Source organism: Scatophagus argus, chromosome 18 (assembly GCF_020382885.2).
Source record: "Scatophagus argus isolate fScaArg1 chromosome 18, fScaArg1.pri, whole genome shotgun sequence".
NCBI lineage: Eukaryota > Metazoa > Chordata > Actinopteri > Scatophagidae > Scatophagus > Scatophagus argus.
The window spans coordinates 11666364-11689798 of record NC_058510.1 but is presented as its reverse complement, the minus strand read 5'-3'; the positions used below and the strand labels follow the sequence as shown (position 1 = coordinate 11689798).

At 39.8% G+C, this 23435-nt stretch overlaps 1 protein-coding gene across 4 annotated transcripts in view; it reads left to right on the top strand.

Moving 5' to 3' along the window:
• Positions 1-23435, top strand: part of LOC124049587 (collagen alpha-1(XVIII) chain-like) — a 53372-nt gene that overhangs the window by 8950 nt on the left and 20987 nt on the right. For 3 of the 4 annotated variants that reach the window (XM_046371422.1, XM_046371421.1, XM_046371423.1), the window contains exons 3-5: positions 19417-19664; positions 19785-19955; positions 20598-20729. In XM_046371422.1, coding sequence (XP_046227378.1) covers positions 19417-19664; positions 19785-19955; positions 20598-20729 — 551 coding nt within the window. Of the gene's footprint in view, positions 1-16912; positions 17244-19416; positions 19665-19784; positions 19956-20597; positions 20730-23435 lie in introns of those variants that run through there. The other variant, XM_046371424.1, reaches the window with a different exon arrangement.

The window sequence follows — 23435 nt, the reverse complement described above, 5'->3', positions numbered from 1 at the left end:
CACTTTAGCCCGTCTCACATTACTGCCTCCAATAAATCTGAAATACTTGTAAAGACCAAATGGTAAAATTGCCAGAGATGTGATTTTGATTATTTCCCTCATGTATGTGGTCTCCCTTCAAACAAAAATTGCTTTAAAGAGTCCAAGTAAAGAGATGACCAAAAACGAGAATGGACATATGATTATGTCTCCTCGTTGCAAACTCTATAAACACCTTTATGTTAGAGGAAGGAATATGTGGGTCCACTTAGTTTAAGCTATTTCTTAATAAAATAAAGTTAAACTTGCGGCAATTTCAAAATGAGAACCAGGTTTGTACAGTGTAGCAGTAATCAGCCATCTTGATTGCTTTGAAATCGGTTTATCAAACTCAAGAACTTTGCAAATTATTCTCACATACTTTTATTAATGAATACAAAGTCATGCAATGAACAGGATGAAAGATCAAAATGGCATCCTTTTCTCAAACACTTGCTTGGCTGAGCAGTGTAACTCTTTGAAGGTGAAGTTCCTTTTTCATATTGCTGTTGCCAATAGTTAACATGTGCTCAGAGAAACATGTCTTGGTTATTTTCCTTTGTCATTGTGTACAGGAAATGTGTAACTAAACTGTAATCCTCACTTCAGTTGGATGAACGCCTAACCCTGCCTTTTGGGAGCCAATCAGAAAACTAATGCGATCATTTAGCTATACAAAGCATTGAAAGAAATACATAGATGTTGTAGAGCTTTTCTAAAAAAACATTGATGACATGACATTAAACAACCAGTCTTCTGAAAACCAATTTTTGAAAAAAAGAATTTCAAGATTTTAGTGGCTTGAAACCTTTAAATATTATTCTAGGTGAGTAAAGAGATCTTTTCTTCTTCTTTGGGCTTTGGATGAACAATGCTGTCATCAGTCTGTCCCTCAGCAAACACCAGACATCCCAGTCTGATACTCAGGCCCCAAAAGCTTTCAGCAGCCTCTTTTGAACAGAGTAGAAAGAAAAACAGAGCCATTTTTCAAAAGGCTTTCAAATTTAGGAGTCACTTTAACACATCTTCAGCCCCTGAAAACAGTTCCTCGTGTTTTTATTATGCTTTACTGGAAGTGTGTGGTAACCATGAGCAGAATTTGACCAGGCTTTTAGATTAACAAGGAACAAAACTGAAACCACCGTTTGGACCAAGACAGGCTGTAGGTTGTTCAGTTTGAGCCAGACACACACAGTTTTTGTAACTGTTGTAAGACCACCCTTGTGTGGCCCTCGACCTCAGTAGCGAGTGTCTTGGTGATAAAATTGAACAGTGGGATTTAGAATGATTTGATAGAACAAAGGGCAGTCCCTTTTTTTTTTTTTCTTTTTTTTTAGAAAAACAGTCAATCCGCTTCCATTCCAGTGACATAATCAGCTGATTTTTATTTTTATTTTTATTTCTTTCACTGTTTATTTAGCATAAGTGATACTGGTAAGAAGTAATTTGCTTTGCCAAAAACTGCTACCTCCCTTGTGGTTCAGTGACATGGTACCAATAAAAACTCAATGAAACTTGGCAATGTGGGGGAGCTGAAGGCAGTAGTCTTAATGGAAAATCATGGTGGTTAGAAGTGTGTATCTGGCAAGCAGAACCTGAAATTAACTGCTGTGAAACATTGAAATGCTGGTAAATTTTTGTCTGTGGTTTGGCAGATCTAGAGGCTTCTCTGGTAAGTAGATCTGCAGTTTTTAACTGGTTCATTGTATTATGTTGTAGTTCTTAATCGAGTTTTAATCAATTTTCTTTTTGTCATCCATGATTTTGTATTATCCTTTCATGAATATATTGTAAAACCTCTCTTCCCAGCAATGTATATATAATCACAAAATTTTGCACTTTTGGAGTGGATTGATACTGCATTGTAATAATATTGTTTATAGATGTAGGATCTAGTTCTGTACTAGAGAATTGAGAGCAAAACACTCACAAATCAACTCCTAAATCAGCTCCCAGCTTTCAGTAAAAAGTGTTGTCTTTCCATATGAACAGTGCCCTCATCAGTAAGCTCTTAACAGCTCAGCCAAACCTGGCAACATGGCCAAGTGGGAGAGAACCAATTTAATGTGATGTTGTGGTTTCCTGAGGAGACTTCTGCCTCCTGACTTCTGCAGACTACCCTGGATTTGGTAACTCTTCTACTGGCAGCAGATACGAAACATGAACTCTGTCCCAATTTCCTTTCTGCATATAACACTAACAGGGAAATTGCTTTGCTTTTGATGCATTATTAAGCATAACCTGACTGCAAAACACTCATGGCAAGAGCTCCAATTTTGGCAGTAGTTTTACCTTTTGTTTTGATATTTTCCTTTTCCGCCTTGTGACTTTGCTGAACACAGCAGAGCAAGACTAGTGATGTGATATGTTTCAGATTAATCCAGCACCTGTGGAGTGTAGGAATCACTGCCATAGACTGTTGCAAAGTCACCTTTTGTAAGCCAGAGCCACTGAGAGGAAGTAGTTTTTGTGTTACTGCTGGTGGGCAACCAGAAAAAAACCCCAGATGTTTGTCAGTTTTCCTTGAGGCATTTGTGGCCATCCATGCGGTAAGGAGACTTATGAACAAAACACAGGGTTTGCAAAAAGTGAAGCCATGCACAGTTATAGTGTAAAATCTTCTGATTGCACATGTTTGGTGCAACCAAATATATCTTCAAATAAAACTTGGAGGGTTGTAGCAGTAATTCTGAAAAACTTTGTTGCTGTTACTTTGTGTCACTGGCCAGCTGGAAATGTCACAAATTGTATTTCAGCAGTTACTTCTGTAACGGCTACCTTTGATCCTTCTTTTTCCACATCCCATTCCTGTTTTTGATGGCAAGATTGTAAACCTGACAGCTCACCCCTCCCCCCATCCTCAGTATGTTTTTGTAACACAAAGTCTGCTGAGGAGCTTCAAGGCCTTCCTGTGAAGTTTCCAACAGATGATGCAATGTAGATGTAATGGTCTGGAACAAGACCAGGGGGACAGGCAGTATTATTACTATCATTATTATTAGTATTATTATTATTACAGGCTTGGCTTGTCTTCTAACCTTGGATCTCTGAAGTGGAGGGTAACATGGTGTTTGTCATGGTCATGACTGAGGTCTTCCCTAGTTTATGGTGGGAAAGGATTGTGGTTTTAGAAACATGTTTCTTCCATGTTCGTTGAGCGGTAGCAGTTAACTGTAACTGAAAAAGCTGTCCAGATTTATTATGCCCCAAAGAATGTTGTGGATTCATCTCAAATGTAATTTACATTGCAGATTACCTTCTCTGGTGTTGCAGAAAGTGGTCCTCAAAAGTTGGGTAAACCAAAAAACATCAAACTAGACCAAACATGAGTAACTGATGGCTATAAATTGTCATGATCTGTCTCCTTGTATCTCAAAGCCCTACATTTTGAGAATGTTTCTTGTAGGTAGATTCTTCCTCATAAATGACACAGGATCACAACTTGCTTTATAGGCAGTCTAATTAAAATATGAATGCACACCACATACTGAAGAACCAAGCTCTCCAGAATTTTCCAAGACTGTGTTCAGTTACCGTATCATGATAACTAAAGAGCCAGTTACAAATTATAATAGATATTGTAATTTAGAGATATAAAGAAGAAGAAGAAGAAGAATCAGCTTTATTGACAGTATATATATTTTTACATACACACACTGAATTCGTCTTCTGCATTTGAGCCACCCTTAGTTGAACACACATGCAACACCTGGCAAATTACATGCAATGAAACACACACAGGAGCAGTGGACAGCATCAAGCACCCAGGGAGCATATTGGGGGGTTACATGCCTTGCTCAAAGGCACGTCAGCCAGCTAATGGAGGGGGGGAAGCATTTTTTTACATTAATCACTCCACCACACCCAAATTTTTCCTGCCCGTCCGGTGGGGGAATCAAACCAGTGACTCTCCGATCACAAGCCGCTTCTCCAACCTCTAGGCCACGCCTGCCCCCCCACGGCTACCCCCAGTGTGTACAGATGGGTTACAGACCCAATCTTCCATCACTGAGTGGTTTAACATGAAGCTGCCTCACTAGGTTGAGTCAGACTGTGAAGATAAGTATGACTCTGGCAAAGAAACAGACTAGAAACATAAACATGCTACTATAAGTAGAGTACTCTCTACTACTCTACTAAGACAGAAGTAATGTTGTGATTATCTCATACTACCCATCAGGTGTTATTTCAGTGTTTGTAAGCAATTTGTATGCTTCGTTTGAATAAGACAGATGGGCTGGAAACAATTTACTTTGACAAATCGATTTTTATATACATACATCTTGTACACTGCTTCATGCCAGTTTGGAGTCTGAATTTAAACAGAAACATACTTGTGATTATATAGAGCAAAGGGTAATAAGACAAAGGAAACAGGTTGACAGATTCACCCTCTAATAAATCCTAAAGTAAAGCACTAGCTGATGCCATTTTCAATTCATCATTAATCATATCAGGTACTCATGTGTGCATGCATATGAGGATGAGATTGTCATGCTGTCAGTTCATTTCCTGGATGAGGAAATGAACTTCAGGTCAGATGTTCAGGATCAAAGAGCCTGTCACGGTGCCAGCAGGTACTTGTTGAGGATTTTTATGGAGGCTAACAGCAATGTGCAATCTCCTTTGTCAAAAGGATGACTGTTAGCAAGGGGAGAGGCCAGCTTCTAAATCTGGAAAGCTTTACACTCATGCAATAACTCATACTCTTATACCCACTGTGCCTACGACACGCATCTTTACATGAATCAAGGTTGAGCTCTAACATTAGCTTCTAACTGCTCCTTTTAGAAAGGACAGACTACTAATTATTACAGAAAATGATGTTTGTCTGTGTGTGTTTGTGTAGTTTACAGGATAAAGGAATAGCTGCTTAAATTTAGCCTCAACAATGTGAAGCAACAGGTGTTCAAGCCATTCGTAAGAAAATAAATTTAAGACTCATAGCAAATAGTAGCTTTTGTTTCATCTTTGGTGTAAAAATTTCAGATCATGTGGCTTGAAGGCCCCTGACACCAGTTTTTCGACACTCATGGTACCATTTCAAAGTCATCAAGCTAAGCCCAATGCAAGATTTTTATTAAGAATTTGACATTGTGAAGTTCAAAGACGTTATCTGTGAAGTAATATGGACACAATGTGAATATGACAAATGAAATCATGTTGAAAGTGCAAATGTTCCATCTCACAGGGGCTCTGTCCCTTACTGAATTCACAGCTTTATATACAATTGGGCCTCAGGTATTCGGACAGGCTATCTTGATTGACCAGCTACAGTTTTGATTTTGGTGGGTGAACATGTGATTGTAATATGGTGAGAGAATCACCCATTGAGGCCAATAGAGTGCTTCACCTTTGCTGATAGAGCTCATGTTACAATATTATAATCTTTTGTTTCCATCATGCAGCAAATGGAGCAGAGACACCACCGACTTTTTGGGTACTTGGGGACTAGACCCTTACAAGAAAAGTTGGGGTCTTGATGATCAAGCTTAAGCACGTTACTGTTTATCTTTTGAGTTTGTTTGTTTATAACCAAAACCTGTTTGCTTATTCTTTCTCCCTTGCTCACTTCCATTTATTTGTATCTTCTGCTTCTTCAAGTTCAACATACAGTGCAAAACTGTCCTAAACCTGCAGAATAGACCAAAGTGTATACTTTTCTTGGCTTGCCCACACAACTAGGATATCACGTAATGTTCAACTCCCCCCTCACAAGAAAAAAATTCAGCCACTCTGCAAACAGCTTATTAAATAAATGGCTGTCCACTTCCAAATGACTACTTCTAAAAAGACTCAGCCTTTATTTTGGCCACACCACTTGAAGCATTTGGGAGACAAGAGGAATTTCAAGTTAGAATAACAAGCCAATGAGCTTGACCTGATTTTGGCCTGACAAATGATGCTAACAGCTGCTGAGTGTTCTTGGTTTCTGTAGGACACAGGGGTCAAGGATTGGGGTCATTTCCTCCCTGGGGTGAACATGGACTACATTTTGACCCAATTTAGCATCTAATTGACCAATGCAGAAGACTCAGTTCTGTCATTTGCTCAGAAGCTGGTACTCTGCACACTTTTGACAGCAGGTTCAGCCATGAGAAATAACTGCAGCAGTTTTTTTTTTTTTTCCAAGTACCAGCCAGTGCCAGTCAGAAATCATAACATGCAGTCCAATGTTAAATACAATATCTTTTAAAGAGCTTTAAGACTCATAGCATCAGCAGTTTCTGACCAGGCCCCAGAGAAGACAAACTAAGAACACAGACTGTATAATAAATAGTAGACAAAGCCACTGTAAGATACATCACCCACATGTTTTTGAAGAGCCATGATGAAGCTCTATACGGCAGGCTTCTACCTTCACCATGTTGGCAGTGTCTGACGCCATCTAACTCCCCGCTAATCCAAAAATGGGCAAAGAGGTAGAGTATGGGTGTAGCCAAGGTAGGTCTTTTACTCTCACTTAGCTTGAAGCTACCAAGCTAACTATGGCTAACAAGCTAGGCTATTTGCTGTGTTCGCACAGAAAGCGAACAACACAGCAAACAACATTATTTGTCCAATATTTGCATGAAAAAAAGCCATCATTGCCACGACCACAGCTGAGAGGGCAAGTTCAGGGACTTGATTTAATAGATAGTACATGGCTAGTTGTCAATTAAAGCATCCACACCAATTAATCATAGCTTTAAGCTCTCACAGTAAGTAGAGGTTCACAAGGCTTTATAACCCAATAAAAATAATAATGCTCAAAATAAGTCACAAGAGTATTTGTGAAATTGAATGACAAGGCTAATGATGTATCTACATATTTGCAAGAAGATAATTACCTTCCACATTTTTCATAACAAATAAACAGTTTACTGTACGACTAACAAGAACTTTCTTCAAGCGCCACTTACTGAAAGCGGATGTTCTGTGACTCTAACAGAGTACATACTGAATAAACATTTTTAACCTCAACTGTGCACTTTGAGCTAAGGTCATCCAGGTCATTCTCATCTGGGCCAGTAAAGTCCGGTCAAGATTTTTTAAACAGTGACACTCAGCCGACGCCATGGAAGTGGCCACACTTCAGTCAGTGAATGGACTGGACTACAGTGACGATTGGCTGAGGGCCCACATTAGCTAACAGCTCACACTGCAGAGTCAGAGCAGATGGTATCACTCAGAAAACCCCCCTCCACCTTCTCTCTGTAGGAACAGTTTGGATAAGCTACATGAATATCTCCTATGTGACATACAAACATGCCAAACCTTCGCCTCACAGCAAAGCCTTGGCAGTCACTGCTGGAACAGAAGAAAAAAAAAAGATCTTGAGGGATTTCTTTATAGCTTAGGAGCTGAAGGATGAAGATGAAAAGGTCATGATGTGATGTTCAGTTGCAGATGTTGATCTTCAGTTGCACCTTAGCTCATTTGCTACAGTTATAGTTTTTCCTCTCTCTCCTACTCTGTTTTTATTTCCCTCTCTCTTTTTTTTTTTAATTGCACAAGCCAGAATTTTTCTCTTCCTTTTCTTCACCTCTGTTTTTCTCTCTTCTTTCTTTCTGGCCCGATCCATAACAAATCATAGCCGTATCAAAAGTTCTCAGTTGTTTTGTCAAATAAGCAGCAAAGGAGCTCTGCACCTTCCTGTCTTTTTCTTCTTTTAATTGATGATTGATTGCTTCTATCTCACTTCATCCTTTCACCCCATTGGTCATCCATCACATTAATTTCAACTGAGAAATCAACAGTTCATCTCCTTCCCACTTTTTTCCAGGAAAGGTACTAAGACAGAGGCTTTGCACTTGCTCTCCAGACTTTCTACGTTGAAGGCTGGACATTGTGGCAGCAAGCAGCTAAAAACAAGCAGTGTTCTTTTTAGTCAGCCCATCATTCCTCTGACACTTTGGTCAGAGTGCAGTTTCTACAGCTGCTCAAACACAGCTTGGGGTAAGCTGAAACAATGTGCCGTTTACACAGAGTGCCATGATCCCTGACCCCTGTGGACGTCTGCATTGAGCACCTGCCTCTGGTTGCTTTAATTAGCTTGAAGGCTGAGTAAGGGAGAATTAATTGCTTAAGGCTTTACTTTATATATTAGCAGATCCAAATAGTAATGAGGGGTGAAAAAAAGGAACTTGAGACCCAAGAATATAATAATTTGATTTTGTGGCATAAAGGGCTTCTCTAATGTGAGCTTTACTTACTACATTGGTTTTATTCAATTATTTATTTATCTGCCACTCAGAGATTTTGTGATGGGACCTGTGACTCTAAAAGCTTGACTGTCAGTCAGTTTTCTGTGTTTTTTATTTGTTATGTATGTGTGCACTAGAGTCCCTCTGTCAACTGCATGAAACCTCATTCCAATGTTTCTAGGATTTGAATCGGCACACTCCAAATTTGGCATTAGGAGCATTAGACCTACTATAGTTGTTTTTGGCTTTTCTAATCCAACCAAGATGTCTTTAACAGTACTAAATGGTACCTAAGTATTAATTATGTCACTTGCATGATCTTTTTTCTCTGAAAATGGATTAAACACATTAGCAGGCATAATTAATACTTGCGTCCATGACATGAGAGCGCCTTTTTCTGTAAAGTTCAACTATTCTTGTGTTTTTAAATAGCAAAAACATGTACCTAACAACTTCATATAGTGACCTGAGGGGCTTTAAGTGAAAGATTAAGAAAAACACAGCAAATATTCTGCTTTACAAAGGTGACACTGTTCTGATGCTGCCAAGTTGGTGAAAGTTGCTGAAATAGCAGGGAGCTGGGGGAAGTGTGTGTGTGTGTGTGTGTGTGTGTGTGTGTGTGTGTGTGTGTGTGAGAGAGAAAGAGAGAGAGAGAGAGACAGACAAGAGAAATACTTGGTTCCACTGATCTAACCAAACCAAACTATTAAACTATTTGGCCTTTGGCTCTCCACAGCCTTGGACCCGCCAGCTTATGCGGGTATGGAGAAAAGAGACCCTTATCAGTGACCCCAGTCCTGTTCAGTGTTAGCTTATATGGGCACACTCTGGAGCTTTTGAATCATTAGTAGTAATATAAAGTTATTCTTTAGTAAATTGTAATGTGAAATACTCGGTTTGCACCGAAGAATTTTGAAAATCAGCCCACTCAAAAAATGTAAACATCATGGACCTAAATCATGACACTACAAGCTTATTCTGTCCTGACCTGCAATGAGCTCCATCCTCCTGGATGCTACAATTACACTGTTGTTATTAGGAAGTCATTATCTGCCCCCTCTGCCATGGTCTGCTGGAGTCACACTGAGACCTTATTCCCCCATGTGAAACCTACAGCAGTGTTGCCATTAAACCCCAGTGTAGACTCAGCCAGGCTTTCCTGGCGGCCTTCTGCTGTTTTTCCAAGACATAATCAAAACCAAGATTTTTGTGATGTCAAATTACTGACATTTTAAGAGCACAAAATAACATAAACTAATCCTTCAGATCCTATATTGCACTTAAAAGTAGTTGTCTTTGTTCTTTGTATATTTGATTTCCATCCCATGCATACGTGCAGGTAATATGTACACTGGCCATTTTAGTAAATTTCACATCATCTATAAACTGTTTTCAATTGCTCAAAACTGCATGCAACTCTTCTTTCCCAGAACCAAACAGATCAAAGTGAAGATTTACACCATAAATATGTGTATTTCACCAACAGATTTCCACTGTATATGAGTGGACAGTAGTTTATAAGACCACCGACCGAGAAGAAGCTGGTCTGCCTTACTGAGAGACAGTCAACCCTGCTCCCTGTGATGAATGTTGGACGAAAAACAAGAATGCGCACTGCTTACCGCTCAGCCCCTTTTACCCCAGTCCAGACCTCATGTTGCCTGTCACACATAAGGCTCCCGTTGTGTGTGGATGATGTGTGGGTAGTGTAGTGTGTGAGAGGTATAGAAAGCAAGATCTTTAAAAATCTGCATAAAGCAAGATTTCTATGCAGTAATGTGCTCATTGTTGCAGCTTGTATGATGTCCATTGACAGTTTTTCCCTATGCAGAACAGAATATTGGTTTAGTGTTCGGCATGATCCTTCTGTACAAACAGTGAAAAATTGAGCATGAAGAGGACAATACAAAGCACTATATTCAGAGAAAGCTGGATTCTCAAAATGATGGATGAATTTCTAAATTCAACCACATGAAGAAGAAGACAAACCCAACATGGTGACTAATGATTCCCCGATCCTGTTCCTCCTTTGCTTAGGTAAGAAATTGCTCAGCAGTAAGAGTTGCTGTCACGATCTCCATACCCCGTGCACATTGCAATCCCAACAGTAGTTCCTTTTATTTTTATATTTTGCTTGTTTCCACAATCCCATTCTTCTGTGCATTGCCTAGAACTTAAGAACATAAGTGCGGGTTTGGATGAATTGGCAAATTGAGAACCTTATCATAAGGAGCAGATTCCACAGCTACAGTAGAAGACCTACATCACTGCCAGCCCTGCACCTGTTGTAGTCACTCGTGAACAAGATCTTAGCTGCTTATTCTTCTTTACTTTTGGCACCAGCTTCCTCCCAGCTTGCTTTGGTTTCTTCAGGAATACCATGCACACCGATTCTAGCTAGACTGGACTCTACTCTGTTGTGCCTACAATTTTATCCATGAAAACCATGGAATCAGTGTCAAGGCCCACAGCAATAATAGATCTCATCTCCTCACATCTGGCAGTCTCGCTTGGTGCTTTCAGCACTACAGCTGGCATCAATAAGAATGAGACAGTGTGCACTACCTCATTTTGCTGTGGTGGGTAGAGAGAGTCATTTACTGGAGCACAAATTGGCAGATTAGAGCTGGGTTGGTTTCACTTGATCAACAGTGATACAAAGAGGTCCACAACTGTGGTATTCCCACTCAGTTTCAAGGCAGCAAATTGTGGCGGGTGAAACAAATTTAAAAATGTTGTTAGAAGTAAGTCCTTTTGCAGAAAGTTTATTTTCAAGAGCATAGCTGTCTCTGCCTGAAAAACACAAAGTTTTGCTCTTGTTGGACAAATACAGCTATTGCATTATTTTTAGTCTCAAAATGTTGTTTTGGGAAATTTCCTGAATTCTTGACTTTTGAAGACACTAACCGCAGAGATTTGTTTTAGCCTCTGACCAAAGCCACTTAACATTAGAACTCCATTCAGCTTATCATTTCCTCTCTACAGGATCATGTATTATTTATACTGGTTTGGCTACTGTGGAATTTCCCCCCAAAACATTTCATGTTTATGATTTGTTTCTCTTTGCCCAAGGAGATAATTGCATTTTCTTTGTTTTTTTCCCACCCTGGGAACCAATTGCTCATGTCTGAATAATCAGCCCCAAGCACAATGCTGAAGTAGCTGTTTTTCTCAGTGGGGACCAGTGCTTGGTATAGGGGTTAACTGGGGACATGGGATAGAGTTTTGGTTGAGTCACTCTTGGCATTCAGTCTTTGTAGAACAGATCTCTGAGCCAAGCCTATCGTGTGTCATGGAAAACTGATTGGTTACGAAATTCTGGAGTTAGAATTTGGATATAATTGGTGCTGATGTTGTTGGTAACGGCAAATAATTGGAGACAGGATTTTCTTTTTATTCTCCCATTGGTAACGGTTGCCCATTGCTGTGGTTTCAGCAGCTATTTTTTTTTACATAACCAACCATTAAGAATGAATGTGAAGCACACCTACTCAGGGTGAGCTGATAAATGTGTCATGCTGCAGTGGGAACAGGGTGTTGTCAAGCTTGTTTTAAACACAATTCTATCCCTAGAAAACGTTATGAACTCGTAAAGTCTGAGCAGGAAATACCCCAAATCTCTCTCATGACGTGTCCAGTGGAGACTGATTGGCTCTTCAAATTATTATCCTTCCTCTTTTTTTTTTCTTTTTTTTATACTGCCAATGCTCTGACAAACATGGTTAAATGTTGGTAGCAAAAGAGAACAGAGAGGTAGAGAAAGATTTATCCAAATATGAGTAAAAAATATTTGTGGAAAAATGCTTGGCTCTGTTCCAGTAGTGGGGATGGTGAGGTTTGAATCAGCTTATTCAGATTCCCATAAACCATCTGGTTCGTCTCACAAGCAGTTAAAATTTAAATCGCTGTAAAAGCTGTTTTCATTTTATGGGATAATCAGCTGTGCTGTGTTGTGTTGATATCCTTTGGCAAGGCTATTGCAGCATTATCTCATGTTGGCTTTATTGTGGAAAATGTCCTTTTACTTTATGAGGATGGCAGGAGCCAACTGTTTGCACTCAACTGTATGACAGAAGCAAACTTAATTAATATTTATTTATTTTACAGTATTTTAAGGTTTCGTGTATAAATTGAATTGCAAATGTTGCAAAGTGTTTTGAAAGGTCACAGCAAACTTGGTTCAAACAGCCACCAGTCTCTTCATACTACGTGAGCTTCCTGACCGTTCGGACATCTTCCGGATTTAACCAAACTGAGAACAGGCCTCTTTTATCCTTGTGCTGTACATTGAAGCTGCACTAGGTAACTTCTCATTTTGGAAACCCCGCATGGCAGCCCCAGATATCTATTTACATTTCTGAGCATATGAAGGACTCCATTGTAAAGGTGCTTCCTCAGGACTAAACAGATGTCTTTCGGGTGAATTTACAGTTCTCCCTGTAATTTGTGATTTAGACTTGTAGTTGTGCATTAATTGTTAAACATATAAGTTGTCAAGCCATACATTTAGTTTTGGTTTTGAGATGCCTACACCATCAGCTGTTTTCCTTTAGTATAAAGCACTTCTGATGAAAATCATTCACTGTGTGTTATGTTGTTCATTGAGGACACTGATTCTGATTTAAAAAACAAACAAACAAATAAACAAAAACAAAACAAAAGTTGCTTTCAGTGCATCACAAACAGAATTCCTCTCACCTCCATTATGTGCATGAACTCATCATTTTAGGAGTAGGATAGGTGTTCCCATACAGATCATCCCAAGTGGATATTCACAGTATTTGTCTCCATGTGTGGCTCATATGGTTCAGTTGCTGCAGTAAGGTGCTTGCAACACCACATAATCCATTTTTCCCACTGGGATCAATAAATTGATGCAATATCAACCACAAACTCTGTTTTGGATCTCTGAAAGGCCACATCAGACTGAATAAATATGGTAGCTTGCTGACTTTGAGACATTTTTCATGCGTTAGACTGCCTCTTTCTGTGCACATGCTGCACACAGTGCACACATGGGCCTCTTACTCCTGTAACAGCGTGACTATCACAATTCTAACATACAGGAAAGTCACATATACAGGTGGTACCTCATTCTTGATATACAAATTTCACATTTCTACTTAAGCAGTCTCATTCCAGGGGTACAGCTCTCATGTTTTGGACTCTTAACAAATGCAAAGAATGAGGCCATGGGACATAAAGCAAGGCAGCTTTATTCATACAGCACATTTCCATCAAAGACATCAGTGGACTTACGGTGAATTTTGAGTTCAGTTTCTTTCTTGCATATCATATTGAAAATATACTCTATCATACTGATTAGCATCCTTTATAAATGCACGAAGTTCAGAAGGTTTGTTGAAATATAAGCTGTGAGATTTGTCCTATTGGTAGTGGCATCTTGCCCCCTTTCCACATAAAAATAATGTTTTTATTGTGTAAGTGAAGTTGGACGATCGAGACCCCCTTAAAGTCAAGAAACACGTCATTACTGGAGTCTGCTTCTTCAGTCAACAAGCTTAATCTCTGCCATCAGTTCATATAAACTACAAAAAAAGTTCCTTTTGTTTCTGACATCACCCAGAACAACAGCCATTCATCGCTGAGCTAAGCGCCATGAGGCTTTGATCACGGCGAGAGCGTTAACACTTAAATCCGCTCCCCTCTTAATGACTGCACTGACTTGACGCTTTAGCTCGACACTAACAGAGCAGCTTTGTGCTAAATGAGAGGCCTGTAGCCTCACCTGGTGGCACGCATGCTTGTGTACAAACTCAAGTTAAATACACAGACCGTGTGGTCTTAGCAATTTACTTAGAACTTCCTGCTTTTCAATACAGTTCATGGCTGACATCACTTTTGGTTTGTGATTCAGACCTTGAGACCAGCCAAATGAAAATGATGAGAGGTGTCTTGTTCTGTATACCCGAAGGAAAGATTTGAGACCCTTTGGAAACCAAGTTAAGCCGTAGTTGAGTGGAATACAAGAAAAGGGAAATCCCTGTTTGAGTCTTAATTATTTACTTTACTTTTACGTATTTGAACTGATTATTTCAGTAAATGTGTTAACACATGTACAGATTTGAGGTGAACATCTGCTGAGCTACAAAGTGAAGGTGTTAAATGAATCTTACTGTTACCACACCTGTAGTTTTGAATGTTTTTAGCTACAAACGAAGTGTGATTAACAATGCTGCTAGTCACATTTGAAATTATGCATGTGATTTATTTGTTGCTGTCAAAGCAGCCTTTGGATTTAATGATTTGTTGTTGTGTTTATATTTTTGTCACAACCAAGTTATTAGTATCTGATAATGGGTGAGGTGTTGGGCAACTGGCAAGATGTTACCTTTTTTTACTTTTTATGCCAAAAAAGTAACAAATTCATTCAATAAGTTCATTACCAAATCAGCATTTCCCCACCATAGCTCATTATTTCCATCTTTATTCATGACTTTTTTTTTTTTTTTTTGCAGATATGCTTTTATACAAGTTCAACTCAATCAAGAATAAAGATGTCTTGGAACAAACAAGAGTTAAAAATGATTGGGCTGTGGTAAAGAGAGCGTTGTGTTTGTAAGATGCGGTGGTGACCACAGCCGCAGAGCATTTGCTGTGTGGCAGAGAGACGTTTTGCATTTCTAAATACTTCATATTTATGGTCCATTTATTCTGGATTGTTGTGCTGATACAAAGCGTGCATGTGAATGTTTGTACGTGTATACGTCCACATACAGAGGTGTGCTCGCTCTGAGTATGTGTGATGTGGAGTTAGAGATGATTGGGGTTTGATTAGATTCCAGTTACTCAGTCTCTCATTAGGTGTGACAGCTCATTACAAACTGCTGTGGACAGATTGACAGCTGAGTGACTGTGGCGGCAGCATTTAAAGCTGTCCAAATACTGTGTCCTTCATCACCACATTATTATGACCTCCAAAACTAGAACTACAACTGCTTTATAATACACGCCCTAATGATATCCTTTATGTATCACAGACAGAGCCAATAGAAAGCAAAAAAATTTTGTCTGAAAAGGTGATCATGCATTTAAAAAGGATCCCGTTTTCTGTAACGTGTTCAAAATGGAAAGCTGCTGTCAGCAATACTGAGCCACTCCACAAGATGCTGTCTTTTTCTGTTCATTTTGTGAGTTACTTGCACTTTGTACTTTGTACTCTGTGTACTTTACTAAAGATATCATTAGAGTTTTTCCCATTTGCCCTGACGTTCTGCTAAACTCAGCGTTTTCCTCATTTGTTCACGCAGTGTCTGGTTTCACCTGTTTTCACTCAAGCTGAGCTGCAGTTGGACTTTTGTACAGTTGCATTAAAATTTGCTTATGTTGTACTGTCAGTCATTTAAATAAGAAGGTCTTTTTGTAACCCGAAGAGAGACGCCGCTCCATTTTGAAATGGCAAACCCTTGTGTCGTAAGTGGTTCTTCAGTAAGTGTACTGCACTCTCTGCTGATTTGAGTGTGTCACATGGGAATCCACACTCCATAAACACAGTGACCCATTTAAAAAGCAACCTTTGGATCGACTGTTTCTCATTTGCAAATGGAGCAGGCTTCCAAACACTTTGTAAACATACACACGCCCTCTCTCTCACACACACACGCACACGCACACACACACACACACAGAGTACAATTAACCTGTCTGCTTAAATGTTCATTTTTGCATGTGAGGAAAAGAATGTTCATTTCTCATTAGACTGTTGTAAAGTATTATTCAGCCTGCTTCATTTTTCTAGTACTCTAGTACCTTTTTTTTTGTTTATTTGTTGTTTTTTTTTTTAGATCAAAGAATTTTCTCTTTGTTTCTAAGCTCCAGTATGTCACTGACATACTGTTTATGGAGAAAAGATTTCTTATGCAGACCAGAGGGAGGGATTACTCCACTCATTTCCTTTGTCTTCAGTATTCTGAAAGTCTTGATGGTGCTAACAGCCAGTTTCTGGCTTTGCCTTCCTCATTTCTTCTTTGAAGCGATGTCACGCAACATCAGAATAACAATATGGCAATACAAATGCAAAACATTCTCCAAAACACAGTATTTCATGGTAGCTAGATAGTGAACATTGTAATATTTGTGTTTTGTTTTTTTTTTTGCTTTCAGTCAAATGTCTTGTTTTCTTGGTTTACAATAAAAGTAATTAAATTACAAGTCCCAAGAGAAGGGAGTTCACCTTACTAAAGCCGATGTTATGCTTCAATAACTCAAAGACTTAATCACATGGCAGCATCTTGGACTTCATTTAAATGCTTTGAAGTTATTACTGTAAACTGTGAGCTAGAAGACATGTACCATATCTCCTCAGCTTTCTGTCTCTCGCCCTGTTCCAGTGCAGGTGGTGCTCACTCTCAGCCAAGCCTGATTAAGCCTGCGAAGTCACACCCTGACCCAAATTACTCACAAGTTTCTCACAACAACTTCCACTGGGATGTTTCAGATTTTCGCTGCTCTGCTTTCATTTATTCACAGTATTGTTAAGATGAGTGCATTCATTCCCAATCTATGCAGCCTAATTTCTTCAACGTGATCAGCTTTTTGCTTACAAATATGACTCAAAGACAAACACTGATTCAGCGACGCTCTTGTGGGTTCCTGTTGCATCATGAGAACTTGAGCGAGCGCAGAGAGCATGCTCTGTCCAGCTGTTAAGTCTCTGACCCAGTAGGGGAACATCTGTGGTGATGTCACCTTCGGGCAGAGACGGAGCAAAATGACAGGTTGAGCCGTGGGACTGTTGGCAGACACACTTTGGCAGGACTTTATGTCTGACAACACAGAGAAGATATAAAGCGACGTCCATGTCTAGGTGCACGACAGCCAACACGCCAGTCTACAGTCTCTGATTCGGGAATTTCTGGAATCAAAAAAGGGTCAAAGAGTACTTGGAAAATATTTTTTAGAGATTGTTTGACTTTTTTTTTTTGTTTGTTTGTTTCACTTAATGAAATGAGTGCCTGAAAGATAAGACAAAGAGAGATTCTTTGTACTTGTTCTGATGGACTCTGAATGCACTTTTGGGTAAGTCACTTCGGACAAACGCATCTTCCAAAAGAGTCTAATGTTACAGTGTAATGTCATGAAGTATTTCACAGAAAGAAAGGCCTCTTGATCGCAATCACATCCAGATTTTGGCTTTGCGTATATGTGAAAGTCAGGCTGCTTTAAGACCACGTCCACACTAAGCCAGGAAAATCTTAACTCTTTCATTCTGTTTAGACCTGCCATCCACAATAAAATGACGCCTTTCACACAAAACCAGAGCTTTCCAAAAAACCTCTGCTTACTGCGTTAATTATATTAGAAAATATCCCTCTCATATTTTAGTGTGAATGAGGAAAATGAGCTTTTGTTTAAAGATGTTCTCCTTAATCTGTATTTATCTGTCTCTGATTAACATCGAATCGATATTATATTTTGTTGTAGTCTGAGTTTGAATGTAGTCTGGGAGCAAGAATAAAGTCTTAAGGAAGAATAAAAGTTCTACAACCACAAGTGTAACCAAAGTTACAGGTGGCTAAAACAAACAGTCCAGTCAAGTTCTAACCTACAGTCCAGCTCAGCCACAGTGGAGGTTATACAGCAGACTGGTGTGGGTTACACTTCATTGTTGTTTTTTTAATTGCCACAGTCTGTAGGGGTTTCAGTCCAATTAATGTCTTGGTAAAGAAGTGTGCCTCTCTTCCCATGGGGAGCCTGACTGGCCCCATGCACTGCAGTCGTGACTTAGTGTTTGCCCCCTCCATCTCAGTCTCTGCACTCTTTTCGTCTTTGTCGCTCTTTCACAGAGACGTACACAAACACACACGCAGCACGCCGTAACCCTGATTTACAGGAGTTGCCACTGCGCAGCACGCGTGTATTAGTCTAAGCTTAATGCTTTCCAGATGCCCAGCCTCTGTACCCTGCTGCCCATACGCTGTGAAAGAACAGACAATTGTTCCGAGGTTCTTCTCACTAAGGAGAACCAGGTGTTGAATAATTGTGCTTATGGGAGGCAGAGAGGAAGGAGGAGAGAAAGAGATATTGTGCTAGGTGGGTATTCACAAAGTGCTTGCATGTCTGTGGGAGAGAGAATAAGTGCATATGTTGCTGTCTGGCATGCTGGTGGCTGTGCATGCAGTAATGGTAAGACTGCAGAACAGCTGATGATGATGAAGAGTATTAGCCAGAGCCCCTTCTTACCCTTATAAACTTTATGGGGTATATCTAACTTACTGTCAAACTTATAATGGTTCTGTGCTCCATGGGCAAATTAATATTGATACAATTGGTATTAATAATTAATTGAATAGGTATATTCAACTTGATTACTTTCCCACAGGTTTTTTTAGTTAGCAGGTAATGAAAATATAAATTATGAGATGTCTATGACTCCAACGTTGTCTGTACAGTGGAATGTTTGAATTTGTAGGCTAGCATGTCTGCCCTCTGACCCAAGGCTGGATTAACCCACTAGGGGGGCTTCAGTGCATAAATTAGCTTGGGATTGTATGTCCTGTCACCTTCAAGCATCCTTCAAACTCGCACAGCACACGGCACATTTCGTGTCAGTTTCATTCATTTTTGGCGAGCCTCCTACAACCTGACCCCAGGTTTTCCGCATGTCAAATATGTTGATGGTTATTTCTTTACAATTTTGAAAGCCAAAAACAACCTAAAATGCCCTGAAGTTGATGTAATAATCAGCAGCTTAAGGGCTTTATCGTGCTGATAGCTCAGCGATGCGTATTCCCAAACACAGACTGATGCCCCTTTTCTTCCCACCTTTTATTTGAGGTTTCAACCAGATATGTGGGCTTGTAGGAAAGAGTCTTCACTATTCAGAAAGTAAAGAATTTTCTCTTGACTTCAGAAGACGACTCGGTGATCTGGCTGCAGGTGTTCCCCGACAAGCAAGATCCATAATACATCATTAATACACCAATTGCAGTAATAACGGAGGCTCTTGGCACCGTCACCTGATTCACGAGACGCCAAAATCTGCACCACTAATATTCAGTTTCACACCATGTTGTTTCCGTATGGCAGGAATCAGTCTTGTTGTACCTTTTAGTTTGGTGACTTTGTCAGTTTATTTTTGTTTGGTTAAGGTGTCAGTAGGCCGATGATGCACTCTGTGATGCATATTGTTGCATGTATTATTTTCTCCTCCACTGACATGATTTCCACCTCCACACTTGTTTCTTCGCAGACCACACTTCTCAGGGAGCCTTGGACCTGACGGAATTGATTGGCGTTCCCCTTCCTCCCTCCGTCTCATTTGTTACGGGTTTTGAGGGTTACCCGGCCTACAGCTTCGGCCCGGAAGCCAATGTGGGGCGACTCACGAAGTCATTCATCCCCGACCCATTCTATTATGATTTTGCCATCACAGTCACAGCTAAGCCTACCACACGGCGGGGAGGTGTGCTGTTCGCAATTACAGACGCTTACCAAAAGGTGGGTGACTTAAATCTTTTTCACTTCCTGATTTTCAATAGCAGCTACATTCTGCAACATATAAAGAAACAAAATAAATAATTTTCTGTATCTGTTTTTATTTTTGTTTTTTCTTTCAAGATTGTACACTTGGGTGTAGCTTTGTCTGAAGTAGAGGATGGTTCCCAGAGAGTCGTATTGTACTACACAGACCCAGGAACAAGAGGTGGGACCCAGGAAGCAGCTTCCTTTAAAATGGGAGACCTGACAGGAAGATGGGCGAGGTTTACCCTGACTGTACAAGGAGCAGAGGTAGGTTTACTATGTCCATTTTAGTTTGATTTGGTTAATATGCTGTGTGTGGCAATAAATCATGGTCATATTAATTGTTTTATTGACAAAGTTTGCTTGATCTACTGATTTCTACACTGCATTTAAAAAAAAATCTGAATTTGTGTGAAATTTGGTGGCGCCATGGACTGTTAATAAATTTGCAAATGGGTCACAATCGTGACACATCAAAGTGCTAAAAGAATAGAGGCTGCAGGTTACTCAAAAACATGGTGAATTTTTGAAGGACTGTTTACAGACAGAGTTTTTATTTGCACTGGTGAGTATTTATAGCAGTAGATTATAACATCAATGTTACCCAATGCACTAGTGTAGCTGTAGCTCGCTGTGTTTTTAATAGTTGTAGGACAATAATGGAGGTCTATGACACAGAGGAAATAGATATATCTGCCTTGTCTGTCAAAATGGCTACATACGGCACCTATATCTTTTTCATATGTTCATTTAATATCTGAGTGTGTTGTCATACAACTAAATTAAGATGTGAGCTTAGATAATATGTGTCAGTCTACATGTAAGTGCAGGGAATAACAGATGTTCTTCATTTTACAGATATTCTGATTGCTGGACATAAGTATGTGTGCATGTGCCCTTGTCACTCAGGTGCGTCTCTACATGGACTGTGAGGAATACCACCGAGTTGCCTTCACCAGGAGCCCTCAGCCTCTGACTTTCGAGGCCAGCTCGGGGATCTTTGTAGGGAATGCTGGGGGTACAGGCCTGGCGAGATTTGTGGTGAGTCTCAGTGGGACTGAATTTACTATTGCGTGTGTTTAAGTGTATGCACATAACTACTCTGTGTCTTTCTACATCATCATCATCATCATCTCTTGCGATATGAGGTCCTCTTGATTTTCCACTTCTGTGTCTCAGTTGTCAGCTCTGTTTGACAGCTGCATTTCTCTGTAGTTAGTTCCTCATTCCTCATGTCAGCGAGTTTGGATCAGTGGGTTGACAGTAGTTGTCAAGTCCACTTCTTGTTGCAGAAGCATACGTGGCGTTTGGGTGGTTGCCTGTTTTACATTTAAGACATGAACACAATAGTCTTTGTTGGCAGCTTTATGACCACCACAGGAGACAAGGAATAAATGACCACATGTGGTTATGAGCACTGCCTTATCCTGTGAGAGCTCATAAATGACAAGCTGTATGTGATTTACATTTTTGGAATGTAGCTGTTCTCTCATCTTGACTGACTTACACTGAGTGCAACCGTAAGTGCAAATGCCAATTCTTTAATTAAAGCGAGTGGAATCAAACAATACTAAGGATCCAAGAGTGGAGGTTCCAACCCCAGGCAATTGTTGTTAAAAATACCCCTGTGTGTGGTTATAATGAGGGTGTGTGATACAAAAGTGCTGAGAAATCAAGTCTGAGAAAAGAGGTAGTAACACATGCAATGCTGTAATTCTGCTCTCACTGCTCTCATAAAGGGAAATAAATAAGTGAATGCTTGACCACTTTCCTCCCAATCATCTATGATTTGCTGTTGTGTAATTGCGGTGGAATATCATTCATGTATGTACTATATGTATGAAGTAATCTGTGTTGATATTAATCTAAGCCAGAGCATGTTTTCAGTCTTATCAAGATGTTAAATCAGAAACTGAGAGAATATAGAGAATATATAGTTTTAATAAAAGAGGAGCTCAGCACATACTATCAAACATGCCACATGAATAAATCAAATCATGGCCAATGGCTAGAAAACTAGACTAAACTAATGAACTAGAAAAATACATGATCTGTAACCTTCAAAACAAAAATCAGGACTCCTCTATGCTGCATTGCAACCTCTGCTCTCTGCTTAACCTCTGATTTGTAGTCATGTAAGTTCATGTGACGGACAAATTGCAAGATGTTTTGTGTCCAGAACAGGGGAAAGAAGTTCACATAGCCAAGCAGCTGTTTTTTTTTCCTCATTACAGACTTTGTTAGAGGAATCTGAGGAGAACTTCAAAGAAATCCACTAAGCCAGAGTGGGAGGAAATGTGTTTAAAACCTGTTTCTCAGCTAGGTTTCTCTACCTACTGTAGGCTAAAACCAACACCGACATGACTATTTACACCATTAAGGGCTTGAGTTTCAGGCAACATCAAAATCACTTAATTTAGCATCATTTAAAGTCTCTAAAAAGCTCTTTTTATTCCATTTTACCAATTATGTATTTTTTTTCAGTGATACATTTGACTCCATTTACTTTTTATTTTAACAGAGAAGGACTTTTTTAACTTTATAATGGCTTGGTTGGGATAGCAGAGGCAATGAACCGATAATAATGATAACAGGAAGTTGTTTTTTCCCCATAGTATTGCAATTTAATTGAGTGTTTTTATTAAGTTAAAATGACAGTTATTTTATCCTACTTGTCTGAACCATTGACATCCTGTCAAAGCCTCTTGGGAGCAAAATCATCACTATTGTTGTATCTTTGCTAAAATACCATTTTATCTGAAGTAAAACAAGACAAGCCCACTGCGTTAAGGGAATAATAGGCAGAGTTGTGAAAAAGTCTAGTCTAAGCTAGTCTCATCAGGCTCCACGTTTAGCAGAGTGGTATCATTTAATCTCATTTCATCTAGTGATGGAAGAAAGCAAATAAATGTATTTTCCAAAATGTTCAAGGAGGCTTTTCTTTAAGGCGTATTTGTGTTGCAGAGATGTCTACCTAAATTAACATGCTAACCTGGCAGCCCTGGCCTGTCCTGTCTCATAATACCACTTTGTACCTCTAAAGTCTGCATCTGGTCTCAGTCCGGTGTCCCTCTGTGTTCACTTTGCTAAGCACCGTGGGCTATAGTGACTCCCTTGTGATTCCGGCACAATTTAGTCAGCTATAGGGCCACTAGCTCCATGGCTAGCTGAGCTAATGTTAGCTATAACTAATGCAAAAGGTAGGCCTATAGTGTGCTGCAGTTGTTCCTTTTTGAACTTCATCAGTGCTACAGACTAAAGTTACTGGATTGTTTCAGTCTGTCTTTTACCGTCTTTCTATTTGGACTCAAAACTCAACAAGCCATTTAGGAGCTTTTTCTAACCTTTTATAGAATTTGCAAATACTGATCCAGGTGTCCAGATGTCTGAAAATGAAAGATAGAGTGGTGAAAAGTGTCAGGATTCTGAGGCTTGGACACCTGCCACCCAAGTAAAACAAGTACTTTGAGTGTTCATGATACAAATGGCACCATCAGTCAAGGGATACCAGTGGTCACTCTTACCGTAAAGGGGTACAACAGCAGAAAATCACCCAGGATATCTCTCCTTTAAAAAACCCTCATGCAGCCGTCACAAGCTGTGTGACAAGACCCAGAGGCTTTTTGTCCGATTTGTTTTGAATAATACCCTCTCTTCACACAGTCCTCTGCTCTAAAGCCCCTTTCCTCTCCTCACGGACAAAGAGGACCAGTAGTGGCCGTGTGTTTCCAGCTGTTCAGTGTTTTA